The following is a 25,813-nucleotide window of genomic DNA, read 5'->3' as shown; positions in this document are numbered from 1 at the left end:
AGGAATGTGATGGAATACTCTCCACTTGCCTGGATGGGTGCAGCTCCAATAACACTCAAGAAGCTTGACCCCATCCAGGACAAAGCAGCCCGCTTGACTGGCACCCAATCTACAAACATTCACTCCCTCCACCACCGACGCATAGTGGCAGCAGTGTGTACCATCTACAAGATGCACTGCAGCAACGCACCAAGGCTCCTTTGACAGCACCTTCCAAACCCGCGACCTCTATGACCTAGAAGGACAAGGGCATCAAATGCATGGGAACACCACCACCTGCAAGTATCCCTGCAAGCCTCACACCATCCTGGGGACTTGGAACTATATTGCCATTCCTTCACTGTCGCTGGGTCAAAATTCTGGAACTCCTTTCCTAACAGCACTGTGGGTGTACCTACCCCACAAGGAGTGCAGCGGTTCAAGAAGGCAGCTCACCACCACCATCTCAAGGGCAATCAGGGATGGGCAATAAATGCTGGCCTAGCTAGCGATGCCCACATCCCATGAATGAATAATAAAAAAAAATTAACTGACCACTTAAGGGCCTCAATTGGTGACACGGGAGGAAGTCTATTCACAGGTCTTCCTGCCCTGGATTTAATTTGGGTGGAGGCGGGAAAGGTGGCAATGCTCCCTCCACCACCATCCCACCCGTTTAAATGCTCTCCCTGACTCCAAACCCATCATGGGAGAAAACATAAAACTCCCCCCCCCACTGCGTATGTTTCTGACCAGACGACCAGTGAGGTGCCCAAAGCTCCGCTCAAGAATGCTTACAAGTGTGACATGAAGGTTTAAATGTCGACCATCGCACCTGGGAGTCACCTGCTGGTGAAAGAGGGTAATCGCAACAAATCTTGTGGACCAGTGTGCACTCCCACGACGACCAGTGGCTACAGCGGCTTGACAACAGGCACCATTGTTTAAAACAACAAACAGCGTCTCTTGCCAGCTTCATGTGCGGCACTTATGACAGAACCTGCCTGTCAAGGATTGGCCTTCACAGCCATCAACAAAGGTGCACCAAGAGAAGACACCCCACCTAAATGGATTGTTTGCTGCATGTCCATCATCTTTTGTAGATGGAAGGATGCCAACCAGGATGTGTGTTTCTGACTGTCACTCACTGTGTGTGTTTCTGACTGTCACTCACTGTGTGTGTTCCTGACTGTCACTGTGTTTCTGACTGTCATTGTGTGTGTTTCTGTCACTGTGTTTCTGACTGTCATTGTGTGTGTTTCTGTTACTCACTGTATGTGTTTCTGACTGTCACTGTATGTGTTTCTGTCTGTCACTGTGTTTCTGTCACTCACTCACTGTGTTTCTTACTGTCACTATGTATTTCTGACTGTCACTCACTGTATGTGTTTCTGACTGTCACTGTGTGTGTTTCTGACTGTCACTGTGTGTGTTTCTGACCGTCACTGTGTTTCTGACTGTCACTCACTGTATGTGTTTCTGACTGTCACTGTGTGTGTTACTGTCACTATCACTGTGTGTGTTTCTGACTGTCACTCACTGTGTTTCTGACTGTCACTCAGTGTTTCTGTTACTCACTGTATGTGTTTCTGACTGTCACTGTGTGTGTTTCTGACTGTCACTCACTGTGTTTCTGTTACTCACTGTATGTGTTTCTGACTGTCACTGTATGTGTTTCTGTCACTCACTCACTGTGTTTCTTACTGTCACTGTATGTGTTTCTGTCACTCACTCACTGTGTTTCTTACTGTCACTGTGTGTGTTTCTGACTGTCACTCACTGTGTTTCTGTTACTCACTGTATGTGTTTCTGTCACTCACTCACTGTGTTTCTTACTGTCACTGTGTGTGTCACTCACTGTATTTGCTTCTCGCTGACAGCAGGTCCATCACCACCATCCATGCAGGAACTGGCGAGGCCGTTGCTTCAGTATGGGGGTCGAAGGTCACGGATGGGCTTCTCCAAATCTTGACTGTACCAAACGGAAGCATTAATCAGTCGCGAAGAATGAGGTGTTTCTTTTCGCATAATACTGCATAAAAGTTGATTTTTAGAGAAACGACTCTTGCTGATGGATGGCCGCATTAATTTCTTGCTGTGTAAATGATCGGCTCCTAGACTATGTACTTCCGCTGGCGGTACGCGCTGGAAGATGGCGTCCTCGGTGAAGCGGCGGGTGTTGGATCCACAACGCGATCAGTCGGAGAGCGAGTCGGATGAAAGCAGCGAAGAATCGGAGGGAGAAATGCACGAGGTGAGGAGCTAACGGCCGCTCAGAGAACCCGGCAGAGCGGCACGAGACTCCGGAATCACGTGGCGAGACAGACAGACAGACGGAGACAGTGGCGGTTATCGGGTGGGGGAGAGACAGAGAGACACAAACAGCCGCAGAAAGATGGGACGAGAGACAGAAAGGCAGGCAGGAACTGACGGGACGAGCGGCAGGCAGATAGACGAGAGTGAGACAGAGGTAGACAGACAGACAGACAGACGAGAGTGAGACAGAGAGGTAGACAGACAGACGAGAGAGAGGCAGACAGGAAGACGAGAGTGAGACAGAGAGGCAGAGGCAGACGGACGAGGGTGAGACAGAGAGAGGCAGGCGGACGAGGGAGAGGCAGAGAGAGGCAGGCGGACGAGAGTGAGAGAGTGAGACAGAGAGAGGTAGAGGCAGACAGACAAGAGTGAGGCAGAGGGGAGTGAGAAGGGCAGAGGACAGAGGGGAGTGAGAGAGGCAAAGGGGACAGAGGGGAGTGAGAGAGGCAAAGGGGACAGAGGGGAGTGAGAGAGGCAAAGGGGACAGAGGGGAGTGAGAGAGGCAAAGGGGACAGAGGGGAGTGAGAGAGGCAAAGGGGACAGAGGGGAGTGAGAGAGGCAAAGGGGACAGAGGGGAGTGAGAGAGGCAAAGGGGACAGAGGGGAGTGAGAGAGGCAAAGGGGACAGAGGGGAGTGAGAGAGGCAAAGGGGACAGAGGGGAGTGAGAGAGGCAAAGGGGACAGAGGGGAGTGAGAGAGGCAAAGGGGACAGAGGGGAGTGAGAGAGGCAAAGGGGACAGAGGGGAGTGAGAGAGGCAAAGGGGACAGAGGGGAGTGAGAGAGGCAAAGGGGACAGAGGGGAGTGAGAGAGGCAAAGGGGACAGAGGGGAGTGAGAGAGGCAAAGGGGACAGAGGGGAGTGAGAGAGGCAAAGGGGACAGAGGGGAGTGAGAGAGGCAAAGGGGACAGAGGGGAGTGAGAGAGGCAAAGGGGACAGAGGGGAGTGAGAGAGGCAAAGGGGACAGAGGGGAGTGAGAGAGGCAAAGGGGGGCAGACAAGAGTGAGGGGGGCAGACAAGAGTGAGAGGGGCAGAGGGGGGCAGACAAGAGTGAGGGGGGCAGAGGGGGGCAGACGGGAGTGAGGGGGGCAGAGGGGGGCAGACGGGAGTGAGAGAGGCAAAGGGGACAGAGGGGAGTGAGGGGGGCAGACAGGAGTGAGAATGAGAGAGGCAGAGGGGGGGCAGACAGGAGTGAGAATGAGAGAGGCAGAGGGGGGGCAGACGGGAGTGAGAGAAGCAGAGGGGGGGCAGACGGGAGTGAGAGAGGCAGAGGGGGGCGGACGGGAGTGAGAGAGGCAGAGGGGGGCGGACGGGAGTGAGAGAGGCAGAGGGGGGCGGACGGGAGTGAGAGGGGCAGAGGGGGGCGGACGGGAGTGAGAGGGGCAGAGGGGGGCGGACGGGAGTGAGAGGGGCAGAGGGGCGGACGGGAGTGAGAGGGGCAGAGGGGGGCGGACGGGAGTGAGAGGGGCAGAGGGGGGCGGACGGGAGTGAGAGGGGCAGAGGGGGGCGGACGGGAGTGAGAGGGGCAGAGGGGGGCGGACGGGAGTGAGAGGGGCAGAGGGGGGCGGACGGGAGTGAGAGGGGCAGAGGGGGGCGGACGGGAGTGAGAGGGGCAGAGGGGGGCGGACGGGAGTGAGAGGGGCAGAGGGGGGCGGACGGGAGTGAGAGGGGCAGAGGGGGGCGGACGGGAGTGAGAGGGGCAGAGGGGGGCGGACGGGAGTGAGGGGGGCGGACGGGAGTGAGGGGGGCAGAGGGGGGCGGACGCGAGTGAGGGGGGCAGAGGGGGGCGGACGGGAGTGAGAGGGGCAGAGGGGGGCGGACGGGAGTGAGAGGGGCAGAGGGGGGCGGGCGGGAGAGGCGGGCGGACGGGAGCGGGAGAGGCGGGCGGACGGGAGGGGGAGGGGGAGCGGGAGAGGCGGGCGGACGGGAGGGGGAGGGGGAGCGGGAGAGGCGGGCGGACGGGAGAGGGAGGGGGAGCGGCGTGCGGACGGGAGCGGGAGAGGCCAGGCGGACGGGAGCGGGAGGCAAGCAGACGGGAGTGAGAGTGAGAGAGGCAGAGGCAGGCAGACGGGAGTGAGAGTGAGGGAGGCAGAGGCAGGCAGACGGGAGTGAGAGTGAGAGTGAGAGAGGCAGAGGCAGGCAGACGGGAGTGAGAGTGAGAGAGGCAGGCAGACGGGAGTGAGTGCGAGAGGCAGAGGCAGGCAGACAGGTGTGGGAGTGAGAGTGGCGGAGAGAGGGGTGAGATCGGCGGGGAGGGGGAGTGAGAGTGGCGGGGGGGTAGTGAGTGAGAGTGGCGGCGAGAGGGGGGAGTGAAAGAGAGGGGCAGACAGACGGCACGAGAGAGAGAGAGAGGCAGACAGTGACAAATGGGACGAGAGAGAGAGGCAGATAGACTGGACGAGAGAGGGATAGACAGTGACAAACTGGACGAGAGAGTGGGGCAGTCAGAGGCAGACAGACAGGACGAGAGGGAGGGAGAGGCAGGCACCGACAGACAGGCAGGCAGGTCGGAGAGAGACAGTTAGACATAATGGGTTGGGGAAAGAGAGAGGGTGACAGACAGGTAGAGATGAAGAGACAGACAGGCGATTGGGGAGGGGGTGGTCGAAAGAGAGAGAGTGAGACAGGTAGACCAGTAGTCAGATACTGACAGAGAGATGCAGGCAGACGGTCACGGAGGTTGAGAGAGGCAGGCATGGAAATTCACTGTGGCACGGCATATCAGCTTCCAAACCATAGAAAGTTTACTGCGCAGGAAGAGGCCTCTTGGTCCATCGTGTCTGTGTGGCTGATTTTAAAAAACAAAAAGAGCCACCCAGCTTAATTCCACTTTCCAGCCTTTGGTCCGTAGCCCTGCAGGTTATGGCACTTCAAGTGCACATCCAGGCCCCTTTTAAATGAGATGAGGTTTTCTGCCTCTACCACCCTTTCAGGTAGACTTCCAGACCTCCAGCACCCTCTGGATGAAACATTTTCCTCATCTCCCCTTTAATCATATCAATCACTTTAAATCTATGTCCCCTAGTTACTGATCCCTCTGCTAAGGTTAATAGGCCGTTCTCATCCACTCTATCCAGGCCCCTAATAATTTTGTACATCTCAATCAAAGCTCCCCTCAGCCTCCTCTGCTCCAAGGAGAACAACCCCAACCTATCCAATCTTTCTGCTTGGCTGCAATTTTCTAGTCCTGGCAACATGCTCTTAAATCTCCTCTGTAACCTCTCTAGCGCAGTTACATCCTTTCTCTAATGAGGTGACCAGAACTGCACATGGCACTCAAGTTGTGGCCTAACGTTTTATATAGTTCCAGCATAATCTCCCTACCATATGCCTTCTTAACAACCTTATCGACCTGTCTTGCTGCCTTCAGGGAACAATGATCATACGCTCCACTTCCTCTCAGTATTCTCCCATTTATTGTGTATTCCTTTGCCTTTTTTGACCTCCCCAATTGCATCACTTCACACTTCTCAAGGTTAAATTCCATTTGCCACGTTTCTGCCCAGCTGAATAGTCCATTGATATCTTGCTGCAGTCTACAACTATCCTCCTTGTAATCAACAACATGGCCAATTTTTGTGTCGTCTGCAAACCTCTTGATCATTCCCCCTACATTTATATCCAATTATTAATATATACCACAAAAAGCAGGGGACCCAGTACTGAGCCCTGTGGAATGACACTGGAAACAGCCTTCCAGTCGCTAAAACACCCGTCAAAATAACCCTTTGTTTCCTGCCACTGAGCAAATTTTGTATCCAGCTTACTACATTCCCCTGGATCCCATGGGCTTTTATTTTTTTTAATCAGTCTGCCATGTGGGACCTTGTCAAAGGCCTTGCTAAAATCCATGTAGACCACATCAATTGCACTACCCTCATCGATCCTTCTTGTTACTTCCTCAAAAAATTCAATCATGTTAGTCAGACACGACCTTCCCATAACAAATCCATGCTGACTATCCTTGATTAATCTGTGCCTTTCTAACTGACAGTTTATCCTGCCTCTCAGAATTGATTCCAATCATAAACAATATATATATTTATCCACAATTAGGCTGTTCTTCCATTGCGTAAATCATTGAAGGTGGCAGGGCAGGTTGAGAAAAAGGTTACAAAGGCATACAGGCTCCTGGGCTTTATAAATAGAAGAATATTGTACGAAAGCAAGGAAATTATGCTGAACCTTTATACGACCCTGTTTGTGCCTCAACTGGAGTATTGTGTTCATTTCTGGGCACTGCTTCAGGAAGCTTTAGGATGGCTTTGGAGAGAGTGCAAACAAGTTTTACAAGAATGGCTCCAGGGATGAGGGACTCCAGTTACATGGATAGATTGGAGAAGCTAGGAATGTTCTCTTTAGATAAGAAATAGTCGATAGGAAATGTGACAAAGGTGTTCAAAGTCAGGAGGGGTCCAGGCAGGGTAGGCGGAAAGAAAGTGTTCTCATTGGCACTAGGATCGAGGATCAGAGGACACAGATTAAAAGCAATTGGCAAAAGCACCAACTGTGACATGAGGAAAAACTTTGTTACCCAGTGAGGGGTTATGATCTGGAATGCACTGCCTGAGAGGGTGGTGAAGGCAGATTCAATCATGTCTTTCAAATACACTTCTTCACACCCTGCCTCCTGTAAGGACTCCACTCCATTCTCCCAATTTCTCCGTCTCCGACGTATCTGCTCTGATGATGCAACCTTCCATAACAGTGCTTCTGATATGTCTTCCTTTTTCCTCAACCAAGGATTCCCCCCCTCCACTGTGGTTGGCCAGGCCCATTTCCCACACTTCTGCCCTCACCCCTACCCCTCCCTCCCAGAACCATGACAGGTTTCCCCTTGTCCTCACTTTCCACCCCACTAGCCTCCTCATCCAAAGGATCACCGCCATTTCCGCCACCTCCAGAGTGATGCCACCACCAAATGCATCTTCCCCTTCCCTCCCCTGTCAGCATTCCAAAGGGATTGTTCCCTCCGCGACACCCTGGTCTCCTCCTCCATTACCTCTGACACCTCGACCCCTTCCCATGCAATTGCAGGAGGTGTAATACCTGCCCTTTTTACCTCCTCTCTCCTCACTATCCAAGGTCCCAAACATTCCCTTCAGGTGAAGCAGCTATTTACTTGTACTTTCAATTTAGTTTACTGTATTCGGTGCTCACAATGCGGTCTCCTCTGCAGTGGGGGAGACCAAACGCAGATTGAGTGACGACTTTGCGGAACAGTCCGAAAACATGACCCCGAGCTTCCGGTCGCTTGCCATTTCAACACACACCCCTGCTCTCGTGCCCACATCTCTGTCCTGGGGTTGCTGCAGTGTTCCAGTGAACATCAATGCAAGCTCGAGGAACAGAATCTCATTTAACGATCAGGCACACTACAGCCTACCAGATTGAACATTGAATTCAATAATTTCAGAGCATGACTGGCCCTCTTTTATTTTTATTTTTTATTATTTTGTTTCAGTTTTTTTTAACCATGTGCCTGCCCACTTTTATTCATGTTTGTGCTTTTGGCTAGAGCTATTCATTATTCTGTCATCTCACACCTCTGCACTAATGCTTTGTCTTTCACCACATCATTAGCACACTGTCTTTGCCTTTGCCCCATGACTTCCTTGTCAGTTAATCTGTCCGGCACTCTGTCCTATCAACACCTTCCCTTTTGTTCACTTTTCTCCATCCCCGCTTTATTTGCTTAAAACCTATTACATATCTAACCTTTGCCAGTTGTGATGAAAGGCCACTGTCCTGAAATGTTAACTTTGCTTCTCTCTCCACAGATGCTGCCAGACCTGCTGAGTATTTCCGGCACTTTCTGTTTTTCTTTCAAAAGGGAATTAGATAAGCACCTGAAGAGAGAAAAGTTGGAGGGCTATGGGGAAAGTATGGACTAGCTGAGTTCTGCTTGCAGAGAGTCGGCATGGATATGACAGGCCAAATGGCTTCCTTCTGTGTTGTAACCATTCTAAAAAAAAAAAAAATTAGCACATCCATAACAGAAAGATTTGCATTTATATAGCACCTTTCACAATTACAGGATGTTCCAAAGCACTTCACAGACAATGAGGTACTTTTGAAGTCTAATGACTGTTGTAATGCAGAAAATGCAGCAGCCAATTTGTGCACAGCAAGCTTTCAGAAACAGCAGTGAGATAATGACCAGTTAACCTGTTTTTGTGATGTTGATTGAGGGATAAATATTGGTCAAGACACTGGGAAGATCTCCCCCACTGTTCAAAGTAGTGTCATGGGATCTTTTATGTCAACCTGAGAGGGCAGATGGCATTTCAACTGTTTAATGTCTCATCCGAAAGACAGCACATCTGGCAGTGCAGCATTCCCTCAGCACTGTACTGGAGTGCCAGCCTTGATTTTTGTGCTCAGGTCCTGAAATGGGATTTGAACCCACAACTTTCTGACTCAAGATGAAAGTGCTACCAACTGATCCATGGCTGACCGGTTGAAACAGCTGAGACGCATCTGATGGTAGACTATCATTATTTTTTAGATTTGTAACAATGACTGTGTTGCTGGGCATTGTGTCAGGGTGTCCAAACTATGACCCATGGGTCATTCCCTACCTTTGTGGCCTGGCACTTTGGCCTAAGAAGCTCAGATAACTTGTTACGTGCTTATTTCTTCACTGGTTTTGTAGGCCTGGAAATGTGGAAAGAGCTGTCCTTAGCACATCTTCTCATTGTTGGATAAATCCTAAGTCAGAAGATATGTTAGCAACAGCAGTTTGGGATGTATGCAAATTAATGGAAACATTAACTTGAGCTTTATATGTGGCCCCAATGAGATAGCATTTTTGCTTTGCATGGCTTCTTCTGATAAACTGTTACACTGAAGTTGGTTGTGGCTTGCAGTAATACATTTTACAATGTTAATAGTGCACAGTGCTCAGTTCCATTTGCAACTCCTCAGATAATGAAGCAGTCCATGCCTGCATGCAGCAAGATAGGATAATATTCAGGCTTGGGCTGATAAGTGGCAAGTAATATTCACGCCACACAACTGCCAGGCAAAGACCATCTCCAACAGGAAAGAATCTGATCACCTCCCCATGACAATCAACAGCATTACAAACACTGAATCCCCCACCATCGACATCCTGGGGGTCACCATTGACCAGAAACAACTGGATGAGTCACATAAATACTTTGGCTATTCAGTGGTGAGTAACTCATCTCCTGTCTTTCCCAAAGCCTTTCCACCATCTACAAGGCACAAGTCAGGGTTGTCATGGAATACTGTCCACTTGCCTGGATGAGTGCAGCTCCAGCAACACTCAAAGCTCAACACCATCCAGCACAAAGTAGCCTGCTTAATTGTAACTCTAGCTACACCTTAAATGTTCACTCCCTTCACTGTTGGTGCACGATGATGCAGTACAAGATGCTGCGTAGCAACTCGCCAAGGTTCCTTCCACACACCTTGGCTTTGAAATATATTGCCATTCCTTCACTGTTGCTGAGTCAAAATCCTGGAACTCCCTACTTAATAGCACTGTGGGTGTACCTGCACCAGATGGACTGCAGTGGCTCAAAAAGGCAGCTCACCACCCCCTTCTTGGGGGCAATTAGGGAAGGGCAATAAATGCTGATCTTGCCAGTGATGCTCACATCCCATGAACAAATAAAAAAAGTTTGCATTTGCTGACAACATGCACAGTACTTGCACATGTGCAAATGCAGCCTCATGCACTGAAACGTTACTGTCTGTGACGTTTTAAGCAGCTGCCAGGATTAAAGATGGCGCTGCTCAATTTATCATTAAAAAAAATTAAATTCAATTGCTGCGATCCCACCCCAAACAATATCCCGCTTCTCTAATATAAAATAAAAACGAGAGACGCTGGAAATACTCAGCAGGTCTGGCAGCATCTGTGGAGAGAAGCAGGGTTAACATGTCAGGTCAGGGACCCTTCTTCAGAACTGGCAGATATAAGAAATGTAAAAGATTTTAAGCAAGTAAAGCGGGGGTGGGGCAAGAGATAACAAAAGAGAAGGTGTTGATAGGACAAGGTCACAGAATAGCTGACCAGAAGGTCATAGAGCAAAGGCAAACAATATGTTAATGGTGTGCTGAAAGATAAAGCATTAGTACAGATAGGGTGTTACTGGACTGAAAACTGAAGAGCCACAAGCACAAACATGAAAAAAAAACCAGTGGGCAGTCACAGTAGAAACAAACTGAACAAACGAAAACAAAATAAACACAAAAAAGAAAAAAATAACTAAAAATAAAAGTAAAATGAGGGGCCCATCATGCTCTGAAATTATTGAACTCGATGTTCAGTCCAGCAAGCTGTAGCGTTCCTAATCGGTAAATGAGGTGCTGTTCTTCGAGCTTACGTTGATGTTCACTGGAACAATGCAGCAATCCCAGGACAGAGATGAGAGCAGGGGGGTCTGTTGAAATGGCCAGCAACTGGAAGCTCGGGGTCATGCTTTTGGACTGAGCGGAGATGTTCTGCAAAGCGGTCACCCAGTCTGCGTTTGGTCTCCCCAATGTAGAGGTGACCACATTGTGAGCAGTGAATACAGTATACTACATTGAAAGAAGTACATGTAAATCACTGCTTCACCTGAAAGGAATGTTTGGGGCTTTGGATAGTGAGGAGAGAGGAGGTAAATGGGTAGGTAATACACCTCCTGCGATTGCAGGGGAAGGTGCCGTGGGAAGGGGACGAGATGGTGGGGGTAATGAAGGAGTGGACCAGGGTGTTGCGGAGGGAATGATCCCATCGGAATGCTGACGGGAAGGGAGGGGAAGATGCCTTTGGTAGTGGCATCACGCTGGAGGTAGTGGAAATGGTAGAGGATAATCCTTTGGATATGGAGGCTGATGGGGTTGAAAGTGAGGACAAGGGGAACGCTGTCGCAGTTCTGGGAGGGAGGGGAAGGGGTGAGGGTAGAGGTGCGGGAAATGGGCTGGACACCCTGTCGCTACCTCCCGTGCCCATCTGCTCGCCGCTCACTCCCTGCTGCCTTCCCTTAGCCACTTGCTCCCGGCCTCGCTCCTCTCCCCACCTCCAGCCACTCGCTCCCCGCTTCCCCAACACCCCTCCCCCACCCCCATTCCGGCCAGTCGTCTCCTGCTTGACCCCCTGGCCACTCACTCCAGGCTGTGCCGCTTCCCTCCTCTGGGCCACTCTCTCCCACGTTTTGCCCCATCACACCTCGCAGCCCGCCTTGCTTCTTCGGGCGGCACGCGGGGAACGATTAGCCAAGGGGAAGGGGGAACAGTGGCGAGGCCCGGCGTGAGCGACTGATGGGGGCAGGCGGCAACTAAAGGAGGAAGCGGCCGATGGAGGGTGGGGGGAAAGCAGTGATGGTGGGAACAAGTAGCTGAGGTGGGGGAAGCGGGCGGGGGTGGGGGAAGCGGGCGGGGGCAGGGGAAGCGAGTGGCTGAGGCAAGGCAGCGGCTGGGGGCGGGGAACAAATGGTCAAGTGGGGTGAAGCGGTGATTGAGGCAGGATGGTGGGAGGAAGTGGGATACTGTTCGGGTGAATGGAGACAGCTATTGAGGGGTGAGGACATAATTGCGTACTGACTTCATGTGCCCGCATGCGCACATTCATATTGGCAAGTTGACAAATGTTTGCACGCACTGATGACGTCAGCAATCAATTGGCGCATGCTCTGTGTTGTCAGGAGTCACTTTGATTTAAAAAAAGGTAATCATTGGCAATATACATTTACAAATATTTCTTTTCCACAGGAGGTGCAAGTAGATTTTGAAGCACATAGCATATCTGACGATGATTATAATGGAATCAAGCGGCTGCTACAACAGGTAACATGGGAGATGTTTTGATGTAATTTTTGTGTGTTTTTTTTAACGTATACTTACCACGGTTGTAATGATGCACTCTATTATCTTTTTGTTTACAGTTATTTCTCAAGGCCAGTGTAAACATCACTGAACTAGTTGGTATCATTATACAGCAAAATCATGTCGGAAGTGTTATTCGGGTAAGGCAGCTGCAACTAGAGTGGTTACAAAATAAGTTCTTAACTGCTATGACAGTATACCAGATTAGAACTGAGGGATAGAATAATGTCTTTAGTAAAATATTGCTCTAGTTTTTGATTGCCACCTGCATCGTTGGAATAGGTTGATGAACTCGAACAGTGTTTGAGTTTGACTTTCAGATAAATTTAGATTTTTAGTTAGTCCATATTAAGCTTTGCAGTTTTTATGAACTAACATGATAGCAATAATGCTATTAAACAAAGGAAGTGTGCACATTTACTTTTGAGAAACACTTTGGGGAGAGCATATTGCACTTGTTTCTTTCAAAACCAAATGCATGCTAAGAACATACACTTTTAGAGATTTATATGTAACCAGAAATATTTTTCTGAAGTAAAGGCATAGTTTATTTAGAATCAGCACTTCAACTTTGGAAAAATGTATCCCAGCTGCTTAAGCAATAAAAAAAATCCCTGAGCAAAACAATTGTTCATCCACTGTGTAAAATCCATTGGCATCAATGCAGTCCCTGGCGTTATTTTCCAGGAGTACAATTTGCTCGTTTCAAAATATTCTCGTGACCTGCAGTGTTTCATACTTGTTCTGAAGTCATATCAAGAGTATGAGGTCTATTTAAAGATGGAGCAGTTATGAGCAAATGACATTAGTTTAGAATCACTATGATGACTTTCTCAAACACCAGCAATGAAACTGTTATTTGTAATATTGTTTCAGAGCTGTGATATTACAGAGTTATGCTAAATAGCTAGTTGCTACTGTTCAAGAGGTGTATAATTGTCATGACTGCCTGTATATACAAAGTACATTCCCCCGCTAACATGCAGTGGAATAAATCCTGTTATTTACTACTTGTCGAATCTCAATAGCATGTTATCCCTTCAGATCAATTATACAAGGGTAAGGGCTTGCTGGCAATCTGAGAGGGTACTACTTTCATGCAGGTGGGCAAAAGAATAAAACAGAAAATGTTGGAGGTGCAACGCAGGTTGATGATCTGAAGGAGAAAGATGGATTAATTTTTCAGGTGTGATATTTTATCAGAATATATCAATATTAACCATCTAATTTCTGCCAGCAAAATTTCTATTTTTCTTGACACTTTTATTATGAGAATGACATTGGAGTGTACTGCAAGCGAGAGGTATATCTTGGGGTTAGGATAATGAGAACTGCTGTTGTCTTGTATAATCTTGACTCCTTGATATTACAGACATGTATTGTGCTATTGGCAACTTGTAAATAGTATACTATAATATTTATAGTACATACATACTGAAATTAAAGGGCTTGCTTTAGATTTATAGGATTTCAAGGAGAGATCTGGATGTTGAAATAACAGGTTCAAAAGAAAACTGGATGTATGTCAAGTGACAGCTCAAGGAGCAGCACCTGATCTTTTGATTAGGCACTCTACAGCCTCGCGGTCTCAAACTTGAGTTCAGCAATTTCAGAGCATGACTGGCCTTTCTTTATATTTTTCCCTTTTTAAATTTTTTTTTAACCATGTGCATGTTTTTCATCTAGTCACAGCTACTCATTATTCTGCCATTAACACACTCTCTGGACTAATGCTTTGTCTTTCACCACAAGCATTAACATGCTCTTTCCCTTTGCCCCATGACAGCTTTGTTATGTGATCTCTCCTCCCCTTTTGTTCTCTTCCCCACCAACCGCACCCCCCCCCCCCCACCACCACCACCCCCACTTGCTTAAAACCTAATTCTTTTCTAACCTTTGCCAGTTTTGATGAAAAGTCACAAACCTGAAACGTTAACTCTGATTCTCTCTCCACAAATGCTTCCTGGCCTACTGAGTATTTCCAGCACTTGCTGTTTTTATTTCATATTTCCATCATCTGCAGTATTTTGCTTTTATTAAATATGTATGTCAAGTGACATGTATTTCTGGATATTAAATGGAAATAAAACTTTGTATACTTGGCTTAGTGTGGATATAGGGTTCACTCGATGGTATAACTGGATCATCTTATATTTTAAAGCAAGCTGAGATATTGGATGGAAGTAGTGACGAAGACGATGAAGATGATGTTTTTGGGTTCATCACTGCTTTAAATCTGACTGAAAGAAAGGCAAGTACACCATGCATTAACTGAGTTAACCAGAAAGTTGCACTATGTTTGGGATTGAATTCATCAGACTGGATTTGCATGTAAAATGATAGCTTAGTAGTTTCTATGTTAGCCAGTTATTACAGGTCTTGCTTGACTGCTTTGAAAATCCTCTTAAGGACCTAAACATTTCGCAATTATTGAAGACGGTGACTAGGCTTAACTTTTAGGTTTGTGGAATGTAGGGTGCTTGTCAAGTTGCTGTATTCGGAATTCCCTAGGTGATTTGCCCTGGAGAAAGGCAACAAACCTATTTTGTGACATGCTGTTCCCTCTATTTGAAGCATGCAATGTACTCTTAAATTTTCCACAACTTATTGGAAACAGGAATTGTGCCAAAGGATCGGGGGGCAGGGGGGCGTGGTGCGTGGAGACAGTGACATATGTTACCTACCTGTTCAAAAAGGGAAGAGCATAAGATAGGAAACTATAGGTCAGTTGGTTTCATTTTCATAGTAGGTAAACTTCTACAGTTCATTATTTAGGATAAAATTAGTGTATACTTGGGCATGGACTAATCAGGGATAGTCAACATAAATTTGTAAAAGGCAGGTGATGCTTGACCAATTTAATTAGCTTTTGGGGAAATTGCAGAGTGTAGATAATGGGAATGTAATTGATAGATGTGTGTAAGTATTCTTCATATAAGTAATATGTTACAAAAATGAGAGTGCATGGTATTAATGAAAATGCAGCTGCATAGAATGGCTAGGGGACAGAGATTTTAGAATAGGGTAAATGGGTAGTTTTTAGATTTGTAGGATCTAGATAGTGGTGTGCGGGAACATCTTGTTTCTCCTTTTCTATGACTGATTTAAACATATGCACAATGGGAATTATATCAACGTTTGCTATGGATATCAAATTAGGGAGCATTGCAAAGTGTGAGGAAGAATGCAGCAAGGTATAGTTTGGTGGAGTTAGAGATAAGTGACCGATTCAGTTCATTGTAGACAAATGTGATGTTTACATTTTGGGAACAAGAACAGCGCACAAAACTATACCCTAAATAGTTAGATTCTTAATAGATTGGAGGAGGAGAGGGATTTTTGGGTATTGGTACCTAGATCTTCTAAAGTGGGAGTGCAGGTTGAACAGGCTATTTAAAAAAAAAGGAAATGGGATTCTGTGTTCTGTATATAAAAGCAAGGAAATGGTGCTGAATTTGTAAAAGGTATTAGTTATGTCCTAGTTGGAGTTTTGCTTGCAGTTCTGGGTACCCCGTTGTCAGAAAGATGTGAAGAGTTTATAGAAAAGGTGCAGTAAAGATTCACTGGAATGGAAGGTTATCGTTTGTGATTGAAGTGGAATCCAATAGAGGTTTTCAAAAATTTTGAAAGGTTTGGAGAAGGTAAATAGTGAAAAATTGTTTCTACTGTTTGACAAATTGGTAATAAGGAGTCATTGGCTCTGGTGATTACCAGAATAATGAAGAGGTTAAAGGAAATGTTTTTAATAGAAGACTATTAGAACATGGAATGCTTTTCCAAAATTAACTATAAAGATGATGATTAAACATAATTTAAAAAGGAATTGGATGATTATTTGAAAAGACAATCATGAGAAAAATCAGGGAAATGGATTAGATTAGATAGCTCCAGTTGAAAAACGAGCACAGGCATAATGGGCCAAATGGCCTCCTCCTGTGCTGAAATATAGAAGTTACACTGCATTTGAAGGCAGGGCTCAAAAGCAAATTGGCTGCTGTTAATGTATCCTATAGGTTGGTATCAAAAACCTTTTAATGTGTCTGAAATATTTGTATTCATTTTGACTCTTGTGCGGCACTTTTGATACCCCAATTATATAGAGTTATACAGCACAGAAATATGACAGAACTGCTTTTGATGTGTGCAATGCAGCTGCTCCATATTTTGGGTTTTCATACTGGATCTATGCCATGATACGTATAGATTCTCTACAATAGATGCAGAAAAACTTGAGCACTGTTAACTAGTCAAGAGGAGGAGGTTTTGTGCAGTCCAAAGTACAACAGCAAACCAGTTCAAAAATTACACGCTAGAAGCTCAACTTGTCTAGACCCTTAAGGTCAGGAAATGCACTATGAAGAAATGATACGAGTGGAGGAATAAATAGATAGTGAGTCTCTTAAGACGGAAAATTATCAAACTAGGAAGCAAAGGGAAGTAGATTGAGATTTAAGGATGGACTGGAGAAAGCTATGTGAAGCTGTGAAAACTTCATTTGTACCGATTAACCTTTATTATCTGATTACAGATGCAATCATTTTCCTTTAAAAGTCGTGAAATAATTCCCATTTTCCTGTGTAGAAGTATAAATAATAGAACCCATTTTCATATGTTTTGGTCTAACTTAAGACACAATTATTTTAGCGTTACAGTTATCTTAGGCATTGGCCCAATTAATTGAAACCAGTATATATAAAGATGACAGATGGAGACATGTATGATACCTAATTAGAAGCAGTTATAAAACCATTTTCAAAGAGACATTATAATTATTAAAAGCATAACTGATCAAATTGAGCAATTTCACTTAAATTATGGCCCAGCGTTGTTAATAATTTTGATTTGCACATTCTCCAAAGCTAAATTAACATCTATGTATGCACTCCAGTGGATAAATTTTCCTTGTGCTATATGCATCATGAAATTGTAAAGTTAAATGAATAGAAAGTAGAAACAAATAATATAAATGTCCCTTTAGTATTATTTATTTCTGCAGTAGCTTTTAGAATAAGCATGCTGTTTCTTCCATATAACATCAACCACAAACTTTTCAAGCCACTGGATATTAAATAATGGCTGCTTAGCTCTTGTAAGCTTTTCAGTAACATGATTTGTTTGCAAACTTATCTGAAAATTGCACACCATTTTACTACTTTTTTTATAGTCTGAAGTTTTTTAATACACAGACAGTATAAATCACCGTATAGCTGACTGATGTCTTTCTGTGATCTGTAGGGAACGGAGTCTGTTGAACAGATTAAAGAATTGGTTCTGAGCCACTGCAAGACCTATCACCAGAGTGCAGCTGACCAACTGGACAAAATACTAAATGACAACAGCAAACCAGTGAGCTTTCTCATCAGCGAGCGCTTCGTTAATGTGCCACCTCAGATCTCTCTGCCCTTGCACAAACAACTCCAGTAAGGACCCCATGCTGAGCTATTGTGTTTTTATAAAAGACCTGTTTGTGAACAATCCAACGGCCGGTGGTCGTGGCATGTGAAGTTTCTAATCTAGTGACATAAATTAGTACAGTAGAACTGGTTAAAAGTTCATATTAAATGAGATGAATGTCTCATTAACAGAAACAAAGTATTAATTCATGGTTGGAGTAGACTATCATAAAAGTAGATTCTTGTTCAGAGCGTACTGTGATAATTGTACTTGCTAGTTATGTATGTATTCCATAAGAAATTGTAAGCAGATGAAACAAGTAAAAGGCATGATTGCTAGGAAGCCTAAATCCACACCTAAAATTCTAACTGTGAAATTCAAATGAGGACCAGCAATGTATTATTGTTGTTCATTGATATATAGGGATAAGGTTTTATTTTTGTAATCTTAAATTTGAAAGGAGCTGCATAAGTACTTTAAGTGTGCTTTGGTACATCTTTAGCTCACCTACTCCCAGCCTGTCTAGGCTGAAATGCCAACTTTAGTGGAGTAATAGGGGTACTATTTTATTTAATTTCCCTGGTAAAAACATACAGCTGGAAACTGCCCCAAGTTCAGCACGTTTTAACATACTATTACAGGATAGCTGAAAAGGACAACAGATGGAAAGATAGATCTAGTAGCGTACTACTGGACATCCATAACCACTGTCGGTCATTGCCGACTGGTGTCATGGTTTGTGGCTTCATGGCTTAGTCCATTCCTTACTCTTCCATCACTTGCAAACTGGTAAATCAATTCTGGTTCAATGGGGAGAGTAAAAAGGCATGCTAAGAGCTGAACCAGGCATAATTTTTTATAATGAAGGAAGCATGAATCCAGGGCTACCTACATCTTAAAAGATCAAAAGTTGAAGTGGTCTTCTTACCAACACGTCATAAAAAATTAGGGGGCATGGAAAAGTATGAAAAAGAATGCAAGTGATTACAGGAAGTTATAGGCAACAATTTTATATCCCCCGTGGGAGCGAGCTGGAGGCAGGGGGTGCCATTCATGTCACCTTCCCGCCCCCACTGCAATTTTACGAGCGGTGGGCAAGGTGACAAACGGCCAGTCCACCCCAGGCCATTTAAGGTCCTTAAGCGGCCAATTAATTGCCACTTAAGAACCTCCTTCTGCCGCTGATGGTATATTACCAGCGGTGGATGGGCTCTTCAGCTGAGGAGGCCACCCGGTAAAACCTACGGCCTCTTTGCGGCCTGGGGGGGGGCGGTGCCCTCCTGATCGGTACCCTGTGTGTCACAGAGGGCCTCCTCCCATCGCAACACAGGCCACCCTGGCTGGAGCACCTCCTCCCCACCCCTTGCCTCGCCGGGCCCAGCCGATTGTCCCTGGCGAGACCCCACACATTTGCCTCAATTCCGGGGCCTCCACCATTGCTGCTCCTATCGCTGGGACTGATTGGCCAGCTGCCCTTGGAGGCGGGACCTCCTACCTCAGAGGGGTGGAAGTCCCGCCTGAGGCCAGTTAAGGGCCTGGGCCACGTAAAATTACGGCGTGGCTTCCAGGTCCAGTGGAGGCAGGCTCACCCCAACCATTTGACCAGTGGGTAGGGCCTCTGCCCCATTGTAAATTTCCGGCCATAATGTAGTGGAGTGGGCAGATAAGTAGCAGATGTAGTTCAATGTAGACAAATGTGATCTAGATGTTTTGGGAACAAGAATGTTTAAGGCACCGTATACTAAGTGGTTAGATTTTTAATAGAGTGGAAGAGCAGAGTGTAGTTATGTAGATAATTAAAGTGGGAGTACAGGTAGGAATTTCCCACCGATCACCTTCAGGCAGCTGTAGTTTTGCAGTATGCGTGGATGTGCCTGTGTAGCCCACATTCTGAGAATAACTGCGTATTTAAGGTTAAGTAGATGTTGGGGATATATCTCCCAGTAACCGTGCTTTGTTTATTTGCCTTTAAATCAGAGAGAAATTTCTGAGATCTTTACTTTTTTACTTTCTCCCAGAAGATTGCTTTTGGTGGGTGGGGTGGTGTAGAGAAGATGTTGAGGATGGGGCTGATGGTATGTAGAAGTTGCCCAGTTGTAGTATGGGACAGATTTAATGGTCCAGCTTGCCTTTACCTGTCTTTTTTTGTAGGTTTCAAGAAATAAAATAAATCCATTATTATTGGAGTAGGGGGTGTTTTGAGGTTAAGAAACTGTTACACTATTTATGCTTCACCTAACGATGTGTTGTCAATGCTGGCACTGTGTGACAAAATGGAGGTATTTCTTTTATTTTGCAGCACCAAGTGCCATTGCCTTGAGTTCAGAAATTCAAAACAAGATAGTGGGGTAATGCCTGATCCATTCAAATGATGAATACTTTCTATGCAAATTTGCATATATGAAAATGATTCTCTTTCTCTCTTGCCCCTTCCTCACATAAGAACTGGAGTCGGCCATTTAGCATCTCGAGCCTGTTCCTGCATTCAATGAGATCATGGCTGATGTGCAAACCTAACTCCATATACTGGCCATTGTCCCCATATCTCTTAATACCTTTGGTTAACAAAAATCTATTGTCATGCAGGCCCCTACTTGCCAAGAATGAGGCACATAATTTTGCCACATGGACATTAAACTTAAAATTGTTGTTGGGAAGAAAAGAGGGCCTATCAGAAGGAATTGCCAAGCCCCTCGCCGGAAAGACCTTTTTTGCATACGAGCAGACTGTGTTGGAACAAAGGAACCAGTCCCTGCTTCCCCAATACACAGAGGACGTGATCAGACCAGTTTAGTCACATGACTAACTGGCTGTTGCAGTTTTTTGATTTTGAACTTGCCACAGAGAATTTGAACTCATTTGTTTGCACCTGGACTGAAAATACCTCTCTGCTGTCTGCTCTCATCTCTCTCTCACCAGCTTCAGAAACCATTGAAGACACATGAGCCCCAAGAGAGAAAAGTCTCCTACAGTGAACAAGGTTTAAGAAGAATACTGGGGCCCAACGAAAAGCAAGACTACCTACAATCAAGGACTCTACAGCGAGCTCGAAGCACAGTTTAAAAAAAAAACCCTCTTCAGAGATTGCCTCAAACGTCTCCACTATTTTTCTTCTCCTTTCTGTCTCTATTTGCATGTGCGTATCGCACATGCATGTTAGAGTGGGGCGCGTCATGTATTTGTAGGCTTTAACTGTATTAGAGTTTTAAGTTTAATAACATTTCATTTTTCTGTTTTAAAACTAAGAAAGCCTGTTTATGCTCATTTCTTTGCCTTATAATTGGAAAGTGGTGAACAAGGATTCACCAAGGGGGAGCTCAAAACACTGTGTTTTAAATTAAAACCCTGCTACAGTAAGACCAGGTAAAGGCTGCGAAAGACCCCTAGACACCTTCCTCATCTGGTCATAACACTATCAATCTCCAATTTAAAATTAACAATTGTCCTAACAGCATCTGCTGTTTGCAGAAGCGAATTCCAAACTTTTGCCACCCTTTGTGTATAGAAGTGTTTCCGAATTTTGCACCTGAAAGGCTTGTCTCCAATTGTTGGACCTTGTTCCCTAGTCCTAGACTTCCCAACCAGCAGAAATAGGGTAGATAGAGAGAAACCATCAGTTTTCAAGGGATTAAGGGGAACAATGATCAAATCATACCTTAACCTTCTAAATTTCAGGGAATACAACCCTAGTTTGTGTAATCTCTCCTCATAATTAACCCTTAGAATCTAGGTACCATTCTGGTAAATTTATGCTGAACTCCCTCCAAGGCCAGTATATCCTTCCCAAGGTGTGGTGCCCAGAACTGCTCACAGCATTTCAGGTGTGGTCTAACCAGGGCTTTTTATAGATGTAGAATAACTCTACCCCCTTGTATTCTATCCCTCTAGATATAAAGGCCAGCATTCCTTTTTGATTATTTTCTGTACCTGTTCATGACATTTTAATGATGTATGTACCTGAACCCCACCCCCAAGTCTCTCTGGACCTCCACTAGCCCAATCCATGACGCTGCCTCTGACACTTGAACGAGCTCGGGCTTCCTGATTAAAATGTTGTTAATGTGGCTAATGGGCTGGAGGAATGCTTGGCTTAATTACATGTTTTATTGCTTTACTTATCAAGTTGAAAGTTCCTGCGGCATAAACTAATGTTTTTTTATTGCCACCTTAACACTTTTTAGTGCAAAATATTTTTTCATTTGATACTGTCGGGTGTTTGTGGTTGCTAACACATGATTAAAACAGTGGTTGTATTTTTGTTTCACTTACAGTTTAGTTATACTTGTTGCAGGTGCGTTATTTGTCATCTCAAAGTTTGTACTTGGCACATACAAGCTGTGCTGGGAAAAGTACCTGTGCTAGAAAAACCACCATTTTGAGTGCATCTCTTAAAAATGTATCCAGGATGCACACAAGTTAGTTCACAGCGCTGAATTATCTGAGTCTGAAGTTAATTAGCTAGCTGTGCTGTTGCAATGATTTTGGCATCTGATTCTCCTGCGTTGGAGTTGAATACATTGTGAAGGAGATGCTAATGTTATTGGTACTTTACATTTGCTTTATGACTGCATCTTTTTTCTGTAAGGTCCATGCACTACTCTGCTGCTTTTATACTCAGCCTGGTGACTATGTCTGCATAAGTACCCTGTGCTCCATTTTTACACAGGGAGCAAACTGCCCTTCTTTGCATAGCTGAACCCAATGCCCTTAACCTGAATTACAGATCTAAATTTGTGTATCTATGATGTCACCATTTCAAAAGGAAATTGGATTGCGCTTGAGGAAAATAAACTTGTAGGGCGACGAGGATAGGGTAGGGAATGGGACTGACTGGATTGCTCTACAGAGAGCTGGCATGGACTCGATGGGCCACGTGGCCTCCTTCTGTGCTGCTATGACTCTAAAGATGCTGCTGTCGGGTGGATTAAGGCTGATAGCGAGGGAGAATTTAAAGTTATGTAGAATGTTAGAATGGCATACTTTATTTGCAAAATAAATCTAATGCCTTGTTAAAAGAATTGCACTTTAGTTTGTCATCCCATTTGTTTGCTGTGTACTTATCGCATGGAATTTTTCCTAGTATTTTTGATTGATTCCCATACTGTTTTGAATATGTTTAGGGCTGAATTGATTGATGCCCAGAGGACCAATAAACCTTGTGGCAAGAGTCATTATTACCTTATGATCAGCAAGACCTGTATGGAAGTGGGAAAGAAAAGCAAGCCACAGCAAAAGGGCAAGCAGAAAGAAGAATTAATGTTTGCAAATGCAGAAGATGAGTTCTTTTATGAGGTGAGTTCCTCTCTGCATCTCTCCACAAAAAAAAACTTTGTCTTGGGCAGGTTAGACCCATTATGATATAAGCTTGGCATGAAAGTGAATGAAGGTATCAAAATGCATTCATTGCATGGCTGGGTTTTGTGTTTTACTGAGATCTGCATGAGGGAACAGAACAATGGCGCTGTGTCCATTACTGTTGGCTTAAACTGAAGAAATGCATCACTTTATTTTGTTGTATGTTTTAATATTTTTAGTTTGACTTTCCAGTTCTAAATTATCTGTTTTTGTTGTAGCAAGCTGTTATGACATTCAACTACTCTGTGCAAGAAGAGAGCGACAGCTGTCTGTCTGGACGCTGGTCTTTCAATGACATTCCTATGACACCTCTTCGTACAGTGATGCTAATTCCTGCTGAGCGCATAAATGCAATTATGGACAAACTCAAAGAATACCTATCGATATAACCAACTGTAACTATAGAAATCATTCATTTTGGGTAAATAAATTGGACTATGAAGTTTCAAATTGTAAATATTGTGCAGTTATTTTATCCTGTTAATTTGGTATTTTAATGAAAAGTGAAACCTTTTGAATGGAAAAATAAATAATTTCTTGTGATGTTTTGATTTAGATTTTATTTAGACAAAGGAATAATAAAACTTTCAGACAAAGTAATACATCTGGGCTAAAATTTAACCAGCAGAGGAAAAACTATTGAGTCAGCACTAAACAGCATTAAAGCCCTTCAGATTCCTGGAGAAGCTTAGTTTGACGTTACACCACAACATATAAACATGGTTAAGCTTTTGGCCCTTATTGTTCTTTGAATCATTGTTGCCCAATCCAGGAATCATGAAAGTTAGTCCATCATTGAATGGCACATCTGTCTTCATTCTGGTGGCTTTCATCTGTTTTTTTGTTTTCTTTGCTGGATACATGCTGCTCCTCTCCATCTGTTGGCAGTTTTGAGAAGTGATCAATAATTTCCTGTAGGAGTTCCTTGCTCTCACTGGGGGGTAGGTTACTGAAGTAATACTGAGGAGCCAGCTGGACAAACCTGCAAAAAAAATTTAAGTGTCAAATTAAGAAACTGATGTAACATAAACCTGCCTTGATGTAGCTATGTGTTTCAAAACGGCTTTGCTGCACAAAAATTTCTGGGGCTAAATTGTTAGAGATCCAGACACAGCACAACCAGCTGTCTCTGTCCCCATCAGTCACTGACAACTGCAACTATTCAGGCATAACATGGAAGACATCCTCCAGGCACCCGAATCCAGGCACCAGAATCCAGGCGTAACCTCAAGGCTGACCAGGAACCACTTGGAGTCATGCAGGACCCAAGGACTTGCTGAGAGTCTGGATGGTATATTACCTCAAGCAGGAGGTGCAGGGAGATGCTGCTAACAAAGTTTTGGATAGTATTGATGTGAGGTAAGTCAAATGGCAAAAGAAGCAGTAGCAAATTGTGTTGTAGTGTAGTGTAAGACGTTGCTACTCTTCAGAGAAATATGCCATTTTGTTACCATGATACTGAGCTGAAGATAATGTACTAGACCCCTTCAAGCTCTCTGGGAACAGCTGCAGATAGTTACTTAGGTAGTTGGCTTAAACTGGTTTTCAGAAGCTTGAATCAGTTGTTTTGTCGGAAAGTATAAAAGCAGGGATTCCTCAGTGCTGCTTCGTCTGCTTTGAGTGCACAGAGTGTAAAGTGGAAGTTTGGTGAGTGAGGGAGGTGGTCCTTTCTTTTTTTCAGCCTCCAGTAGCTGGTAAGTTATTCTACTTATTCGAATTGTAATAAATAGTTTTTAAAGTTACAGTATGGCAGGTCAGCTCGGCCAAGCGGAATGTTCATCCTGTGGTATGTGGGAAGTCATGGATGCACTATGTGTCCTAGACGAACACATCTGCAGGAAGTGTTACCGGCTGCAGAAGCTTGAGCCCCGGGTTTCGGAACTTGAGTGGTGACTGGAGTCACTGTTGTGCATCTGCGAGGTGGAGGACTAGGTGCATAGCATGTTTAGGGAGGTGGTCACACTGCAGGTTTGGAGCATGCAAGCAGAGCAGGAATGAGTGACTGCCAGGCAGTCTAAGAGAACCAGGCAGGCAGTGCAGAAGTCCCCTGAGTCTATCTTGCTTGCTAATCGGTTTTCCATTTTGGATATCGGTGAGGGCGATGGTTCCTCAGGGGAGTGCAGCCAGAGCAAAGTGTGTGGCACCACGGGTGGCTCAGCTGCACAGGAGGGAGGAAGAAGAGTGGAAGAGAAATAGTGATAAAGGATTTGATAGTCAGGGGATCAGACAAGCGTTGGGGCAGTAAACATGACTCCAGGATAGTGTGTTGCCTCCCTGGTGCCAGGGTCAAGGATGTCACAGAGTGGCTGCAAGACATCCTTCTGGGGGAGGATGAAGAGCCAGAGGCTGTGGTTCACATTGGTACCAATGACATCGGTCGGAAGAGGGATTCGGTCCTGAAAGGATATTTTAGGAAGTTAGGAAGGAAATTAAAAAGCAGGACCTCGAGCAGTAATCTCAGGATTACTCCCAGAGCCACGTGCTAGTGAGCACAGGAATAGGAGGATTGATCGTTTGAACACGTGGCTGGAGAATTGGTGTAGGAGGGAGGGCATCAGATTTCTGAGGCATTGGGACCGGTTCTGCGGCAGGCGGGACCTGTACAAGATGGACGGGCTACAACTTAACAGGACTGGAACTAATATTTTCTCATGCATTTGCTGCCCTTCTTCTAGCTAGTAGACGTCATGGGTTCGGAAGGAACTGTCGAAGGATGTTTGGCGAGTTGCTGCAGTGCATCTTATAGATGATACACACTGCTGCCACTGTGCGCGGTTGGTGGAGGGAGCGAATGTTTTAGGTGGTAGATGGCACCATGCGGGCTGTTTAGTCCTGAATGGTGTTGAGCTTCTTGAGTGTTGTTGGAACTGCACTCATCCAGGCAAGTGGAGAGTATTCCATCACACTCCTGACTTGTGCCTTGTAGATGGTGG

General features: G+C 45.3%; 3 protein-coding genes across 5 annotated transcripts in view; 1 reads left to right on the top strand and 2 right to left on the bottom strand.

The window, feature by feature from the left end:
* The window catches only part of uros (uroporphyrinogen III synthase), a 46,058-nt gene extending 43,448 nt beyond the window's left edge, over positions 1-2,610 (bottom strand). For 2 of the 3 annotated variants that reach the window (XM_068052751.1, XM_068052753.1), the window contains exon 1: positions 1,838-2,610. In XM_068052751.1, coding sequence (XP_067908852.1) covers positions 1,838-1,881 — 44 coding nt within the window. In that variant the 5' untranslated portion in view covers positions 1,882-2,610. The remainder of the gene's footprint in view (positions 1-1,837) is intronic. The other variant, XM_068052752.1, reaches the window with a different exon arrangement.
* bccip (BRCA2 and CDKN1A interacting protein) lies at positions 1,950-23,427 on the top strand. Its single transcript, XM_068052750.1, has 7 exons — positions 1,950-2,233; positions 12,018-12,092; positions 12,191-12,271; positions 14,293-14,382; positions 17,367-17,551; positions 22,646-22,817; positions 23,099-23,427. Exons 1-7 carry the CDS (start codon positions 2,132-2,134, stop codon positions 23,267-23,269), a joined length of 876 nt encoding a protein of 291 aa, XP_067908851.1. The 5' UTR covers positions 1,950-2,131; the 3' UTR covers positions 23,270-23,427.
* Positions 23,428-23,531: 104 nt separating this feature from the next.
* LOC137380938 (putative pre-mRNA-splicing factor ATP-dependent RNA helicase DHX32) overlaps positions 23,532-25,813 on the bottom strand; it is a 39,287-nt gene continuing 37,005 nt past the window's right edge. Inside the window, exon 12 of the mRNA XM_068053346.1 lies at positions 23,532-23,862. Coding sequence (XP_067909447.1) covers positions 23,673-23,862 — 190 coding nt within the window. The 3' untranslated portion in view covers positions 23,532-23,672. The remainder of the gene's footprint in view (positions 23,863-25,813) is intronic.

The sequence above is a fragment of the Heterodontus francisci genome, chromosome 20 (assembly GCF_036365525.1).
Source record: "Heterodontus francisci isolate sHetFra1 chromosome 20, sHetFra1.hap1, whole genome shotgun sequence".
In the NCBI taxonomy this organism is placed as follows: Eukaryota; Metazoa; Chordata; class Chondrichthyes; order Heterodontiformes; family Heterodontidae; genus Heterodontus; species Heterodontus francisci.
Note: the sequence above shows the minus strand (reverse complement) of the source record. Positions and strands in the feature narration are given on the sequence as shown.

Bases quoted from the DNA above. Each gene is read 5' to 3' on its own strand.
- bccip (XM_068052750.1), top strand. From the start codon at position 2,132: ATGGCGTCCTCGGTGAAGCGGCGGGTGTTGGATCCACAACGCGATCAG. The intron at 12,093-12,190 runs GTAACATGGGAG...TTTTGTTTACAG, and splicing joins TCAAGCGGCTGCTACAACAG to TTATTTCTCAAGGCCAGTGT. The intron at 17,552-22,645 runs GTAAGGACCCCA...GAATATGTTTAG, and splicing joins CCCTTGCACAAACAACTCCA to GGCTGAATTGATTGATGCCC.